Source organism: Otolemur garnettii, unplaced genomic scaffold (assembly GCF_000181295.1).
Source record: "Otolemur garnettii isolate 467f Iridium unplaced genomic scaffold, OtoGar3 scaffold00179, whole genome shotgun sequence".
Taxonomy (NCBI): domain Eukaryota; kingdom Metazoa; phylum Chordata; class Mammalia; order Primates; family Galagidae; genus Otolemur; species Otolemur garnettii.
In genome coordinates, this window is record NW_003852574.1 from 935058 (window position 1) to 941767 (window position 6710).

The 6710-nt window shown below is 45.4% G+C and overlaps 1 protein-coding gene across 4 annotated transcripts in view; it reads right to left on the reverse strand.

Moving 5' to 3' along the window:
- Positions 1-6710, reverse strand: part of IP6K2 (inositol hexakisphosphate kinase 2) — a 24435-nt gene that overhangs the window by 4928 nt on the left and 12797 nt on the right. The window contains exons 2-4 of one of the 4 annotated variants that reach the window (XM_012811918.1): positions 4373-4701; positions 2154-2376; positions 386-561 (exon numbers count right to left, since the gene is read on the reverse strand). In XM_012811918.1, the coding sequence (XP_012667372.1) occupies positions 386-561; positions 2154-2376; positions 4373-4574 (601 nt within the window). In that variant the 5' untranslated portion in view covers positions 4575-4701. Of the gene's footprint in view, positions 1-385; positions 562-2153; positions 2377-2649; positions 3458-4199; positions 4705-6710 lie in introns of those variants that run through there. The other 3 variants (XM_003800568.2, XM_012811919.2, XM_012811920.2) reach the window with 3 other exon arrangements.

A 6710-nucleotide genomic window follows, 5' to 3' on the forward strand; every position in this document is an offset into this window, starting at 1 on the left:
CCTAATACAAGTTAAAATAAATAAAAGACCCGTACCACCTCTTGTATTCTGAAAGCTGTGCTTTCCTCATGCACAGCTCATGTGCATGTCTAGTGTACCAGGACAGGTGGTACCAGACCCGTACGACCTCTTGTATTCTGAAAGCTGTGCTTTCCTCATGCACAGCTCATGTGCAAGTCTAGTGTACCAGGACCAAAAGGTCAGCCTTCTCACCTACCTCCAATCCCTCGGCCTTTGGCAGAATAAGCACTGTTTGGAGGCTTCTGAAGAAGTCTGAAAACAAGGACCAACCCCTGCCCTTTTCTCTCTGAGCTCCAAGTGCTTTTCTCACTTCCCATCCCCTCTTCCCCCAAGGAAGGTAAAGATGCCCACGAACAAAGGATACTGTACTGGTTGCGATGCTTTGCATTTTCCTTCATTCTCTGTAACTGTTGCTGGTGACATTTCATGCTCCAAGGGTTGTAGTGTTTAAGTTGGGAACTTATATTTCCCTTTTTCTCTACACTGTAGTATAAAACTTCTGATTTCTTTAGCCACTCAAATTCTTCTTCTAACTTATGGCTACAAAGAAACAAGGACCCAGTAAATCAATTGTCTTCTCAAAATTCAAGACCAAAGAGGCACAAAAGAACTTTCTGGAATAATGGGAAGTCTGATTTCTTAATGTGGTGGTGTTTTAGTGCACAAATCTGTCAAAACTCAGTGAAGACTTCAAGAAATTATACCTTTTTCATTAAAAAGAAAAGGAAGGCCAGGTATAGTGGCTCATGCCAGTAGCACTTTGGGAGGCTGAGGTGGGTGGATTGCTTGAGCTCAGGAGTGAACCAGCCTGAGCAAGGGCAAGACCCCTGCCTCTACTAAAATTAGAAAAAACTAGCCAGGCGTTGTGGCAAACACCTGTAGTCCCACCTACTTAGGAGGCTAAGACAAAAGGATTGCTTGAGCCCAAGAGTCTGAGGTTGGTGTGAGCTACGCTGATGCCACAGTACTCTACCCAGGGCAAGAATGTGAGATTCTGTCTCAAAAAATAATAATAATAAAATAAAGACACCTGTAGTCCCAGCTACTTGGGAGGCTGAGGCAAGAGAATCACCTAAGCCCTGGAGTTTGAGGTTGCTGTGAGCTGTAACGCTACAGCACTCTACCAAGGGTGACAAAGTGAGACTCTTGGTCTCTACAAAAAAATAAAGAAAATTAAGGGGCCAGCCTGCCACTGTTTTCTATAGCAAAGAGAATAGAAGATGCAATATGAGTCTCTTGTTCCCCCCACCCCTACAAATAGGCAGCTTCCACTGCCCTCTTAGTACCACCTCTTGTATTCTGATACATCCAGGTTCCACGACTCCAAATGCTGGAGACTGGGAAAATATAAACTGAAATTCTGAGGAACAGGTCAGCCTACTTAGTTTTTATATTTTTTGAGACAGAGTCTTACTATGCCACCCTCAGTAGAGTGCTGTGGATCACTGCTAATGGCAACCTCCAACTCTTGGGCTCAAGCGATTCTCCTGCCTCAGCCTCCCAAGTAGCTGGGACTACAGGTGCCTGCCACAACACCCAGCTATTTTTTATTGCAGTTGTCTTTTTTTTTTTTTTTTTTTTAGCTAGACTGGGCTAGATTTGAACCCACCACCCTTGGTGTACGTGGCTGGCACCATAACCACTGTGCTATGGACACTGAGCCAACTTAGTTATTTTAAACATACTTTAATTTATATAATTTGTATAATTTTCATAAGCTCTGCCAAGGTGCCAGACTTGGAAGGCCCTGCACAGGGGATCCTGGGCATTTGGGGAGGCGCAACATCAATGACCACATTTTGTCCCAATGTAACCAACCCAAGGTCAAAGGCTGGTTCCTGTCATGGTCACTGCTATATTCACAGGACAAAGCATACAGCTTAGCACACAGCAGTTGTGGAAAGAGTGAATGTTTTTTTATAGCTGCCATTGCAACTGTTTATCCAAAACAATATAATCAACCCAGAGTCAAAGAGAAGTTGGGCATGTGGGCAACTGGCTGCTAGGTGACAAGGCACCTGCTAAGTCCATCCTGAGTCCTTAGCTCCAGGGAACTAGAATGCAACTAATACCTTCAATACTTCCTTCCTCTCTCATAGAACCCAGTGTTCCCCTTACCAGTCTATACTCACCTCTTCATCTTCTCCTCTTTCCGGTGCTGACGCACCCAGTCCTTGGGAGTCTTTTCTGTTTCTAGAACATGATGTTTTTTGTTTGTCCACCTTAGGAGCTTACTTTTTGGTTCACAGTCTGAATTATCTACAGTGTCCACAGTTCCATGGTCCCCCTTTAATGGATATGCTATTAAACACAAGTTCCTGTCTTCATCTTCTTCAAAGCGTACAGACACTACACCTGGAAAAGGGGGGGGTGAGGGGCACAAACAACTTTTAATTCCACAAGAAAATGCGTTCTAAGTAACATGATTGTAACGTTTGTTTTTTTCTTACCCTGTTCCTTAGTCTCTATGTTGCCAGAGGCCCCAAACTCATCTGCAAACTTAACAAATATCAAAACAGCTAGAAAAGATGACACCATACAAGACAAGCGATTAGGGAGCAAACATGGCTGAGAGTCTTCCTCTCTAATGCACTCAACAAGGCAAGAGCCAAAGAATTACAAGACACATTTTTCCATCATTGAAAATGTTTATTCATTTTTATGTTAACTCTTCTAATCCTGAGAAACTTAAAACATTGCTCTTTGTATCTTGTGGGAATTTTTAATGCCCTAAAGAGAAACTCTTGACAGCCTCAACACTTGCTTGAAAGCAGAGCCTGAACACCAAGAAACATAGGTTTGCCTGAGGGTAAGAAGCATTCAAGGGTAAGGGAAAACTGGGTAAGCAGAGCAAAATAAAGGGGCAAACAAAACAAACCACATAGCACAACAGACACCCTAGCAAAGTCTTCCCACAATGCTCCCACATGGGTGGGAGCCCCAAGCCTTTTGTCCTTCTGAAATATGTTTTTATTTGGTCTTTGCAGTCTCATATCACAAAGGAACAAAATAAACACAAGGCAGATATGGTTGGGCAGGGAGCACAGACATGTGGTGGCCTTCAAAGCAGCTCTCCCCCTTGAGTCTCTAGAACCTGACATAATTAGACAGTCTTTTGAGAAGGGGGCTGTCAGGTGGGAACATTTCAGCAGGTGCCGACGAGCGCCTTACAAACGACTGGCTGAACACCTTTCCTCCCAGGCCTCTCTGCCCCAGGATCACTCAATCTGCTCAGTCCTTGCTGCCCGCCCGCTCGCTTGCTGCAGGGGAATGCGTGCTCAGAGAGAGATGACACTTCTGAGGTGGCCCCCGGCTCTGGGTGCAGAGGAGCCTGGGTGGGGAATTCAGGGGACCACACTTCCCTGTGGCCATGGGATAAAGGACCATGGGGAAAAAAGGGGGCATGGTGGCCAGCTAAGGGGCCTTTGGCTTTGTCCTGGAAAAAACAACAGAGAAGGACCAAGTGAGGGCCCCAACTCCCCCACCCACACCCCAACATAACATGCATATTCAGAGTACAGAGAGAGGCATCCAGTACATTCTATCTTTAAAAACAATGTTTTAACAGTCCCAGACGAACCTAAATTATCCTAGAGCAGCAGTTCTCAACCTCTAGCTCGTGACCCACAGGAACTGTATTAAAGGGTCACAGCATTAGGAAGGTTGAGAACCACTGTCCTAGAGTCTTTTGTATAATCCAAGCAATACACATTCAAAATTCATTTCTTTAATGGGGTCTTCTTTGATTTATTAAAGATTCCCCCTCCCTAGGAAAGACCACACTATCCTGGTAGCTCCTGATGTCCCCCAAAAAATACATTATAAAAAGAAAGAAAAGTCACCATATGTGAATCAAAGAGTTGCTTTCACATAGCAATTTTGGGGACATTCTGTAATAGCAAAGGGCTTCAACTAATCAGCACAGGCCTCCCACTCATGAATTCCATCTGACTCAACCCTGCTCCCAGCCTATCTAATCACCCAGGGCTTCAGGTTTCCTGGAGGACAAAAAGCAGGCAGAAAGTATTCTGGATAAAGTCTTCCCCCACTGTTCCCCCCACTGGGGGGACTATGGGTTACTGTTATTAATAAATACCTAAATATAAAATACAACTACACTGCCACCAAAAAAACCCTCAAATCTATACAAACACACAATAAAAATCAAGCAATCTTACCAGGGCTTGAAAACTCAGGGTGAGGTGCTGGGCTGAGGGCCAAGAGGAGGAGGGAAAGCACAGAATGGGAGGGGGTGAGGGCTCCAAGGATGGCTGCCAGGGCCTTCTGTGACTAAAATCCCTCCCATCTCCTGGCCAGGCACTGGAGACCCCTCCTGCTACCGGGGGCTCACCTTTGTACTGGGGAGTGAATTTGCGCATCTCAGCTGGAAGAGTCTCGTAGAACTGATGTTCCCTTGGGACGAGGGGCTTGCACAGGGTTGTCTCATTGAAGCGGAGCACACATGAGTGCCCCCCGACCTGGTGGACAAAGGGCTCCAGCAGGATGCCCTTGGCACGGGGCTCCATGTCCATGGCCCTGAAGGCCGGGCTCATCCTCTGGGTGCAAGTGGCAGGGAGAAGGGGGAGGTGGCAGGGTCCAGCAGCCAGCACGTCCTCTCTCTGTTGTCTGTGCCTGTGTCCAACTGGTCTTGGCTTCTTGGCTTGTGCAGGCCAGGATTCTCTGCTGGAAACAAAACACAATGATGACTTGGGGATTGGAAGCTGCCTGCCAACAGCCTCATAGCAGCTTGCCTCGCTTCACAAATAGCCTAAGTTCACGCAGGGCTCTGCCCACTCCATTCACCCTGGCCCCATCTCCTCCCACAGAAGAACAAAACACTCAGCTCATTGGGTAGGACCAGGTGCAGATAGGCAGGAAATAGGTTCAAGGGACCCCTAAAGAACCACAAGCCTCCCCCCAAAGCCTCAGTGTTAGAAAGCCACTCTTTCAGGCAAAACACAATACTGCCACAAGGTAAAATCACAATTTCAAATTAAATACTTGGATTAAATCTTACCATTTTCTAATAAAATTGTCAAGCTTAAGGTGAATGACATCCAAATCATGCCACTAATTATATTTTTATTAAATGCATTTAAATACAGGGAAAACCTGCTTGGCACGTAATACAGTTAAGATTTGCATGTCCAGGGAGGCGCCTGTGGCTCAGTGAGTAAGGCACCAGCCCCATATACTGTGAGTGGTGGGTTTGAACCTGGCCCCAGCCAAACTGCAACAAAAAAATACCTGGGCTCTGTGGCGGGCACCTGTAGTCCTAGCTACTCGGGAGGCTGAGGCAAGAGAACAGCCTAAGCCCAAAAGCTGGAGGTTGCTGTGAGCTGTGACGCCACAACACTCTACCGATGGCAATAAAGTGAAACTCTGTCTCTTAAAAAAAAAAAAAAAGATTTACTTGTCCAGGTTAGCCACATATACCACCCACGCCCAAGGCCAAAGACAAGCCCCGTTAACCTTATTAGCAATGGAGCTTGGACCCAGATTTAAAATGATTAATGTCTGTATCTTAAAACAACCAATTGAGGCTGGCTAACTCCATTTAAAAAGACACACAGTGTTCTAGGTCACCTCCTATTTTTACCAGTTCTATCTTGATTTCCAAAAGCTGGGGCACAAACCAAAATTGCACTCCAGGAGCAATTGGGGCTCTCATCCCCTCTTACCAGGTCTAGGGCCTTAGAACCTAGCCACACACTAGATGTGTACTTATTAGCAAAGCACACCTGTGTATGTACCCTGTTAACCATTTCAGGGCACATAAAGCTAGTTCTCAGTTTTGTCCAAATTACAGACTACACAATCTCTACTAGCACTACTTATAGGGTTTGAACTACATTTCATTATGTGTATAGTGATCTTACTGGGAACTGACTCCAACTGAGATGATAGCAGCGAGGATATATCTGCTGAAGATGTGTCTTCTGTCTCTTATGTGGATAAAGCACCTATTATTATGTACCAGACGCCTTATAGGACCTTCTTACAACATTTGGTCCTCATGACACTTTCTATAAAACAGATACTACTCTCCTTGTTATAAACAAGCCAATTAGGGGAGGTTAGGAAACTTATTCAGGGCCAGGGACAATAAGCTACAGCTCCCAAGTGAACCCCAGATTGTTGGATCCCCCCCACGGCTTCCTCTAGAGCCCACAGTCTCCAGCACTACTGCCTTGGTAGGGCATTCTTACTATACATATGGGTCATTAGCTTATCCCATAGAGTGTTCTCACCACTTATTTATATTTTTTGTTTATAAGGTAGCCTTTATTTTCTTAAAATAATTCAAGCTAGTGTAATCACTTCCTTTCAGAGAAAACCTGACTGTGGGTCCAAACTGGACTCAAAGATTAGGAATCAATTGGGCAGCACCTGTAGCTCAAAGGAGTAGGGCGCCGGCCCCATATGCCAGAGGTAGCAGGTTCAAAACCCAGCCCCAGCCAAAAACTGCAAAAAAAAAAAAAAAGATTAGGAATCAATAAGCTTTCCTATGTGCAAAGAGCAGAGAACCTAAGGCCCTGATTACCTGGCACTGTCTTCACATCACCACAAGAGCCTTCAGGAGGTCATATAGTAAGAAGAGTCCAGAAACTCAACATGGGCAATGCGACTGTAAATTTGAATACATTCTAGCCATTTTAATTTTTTTAAGAGACAGGGTCTTGGCTTGG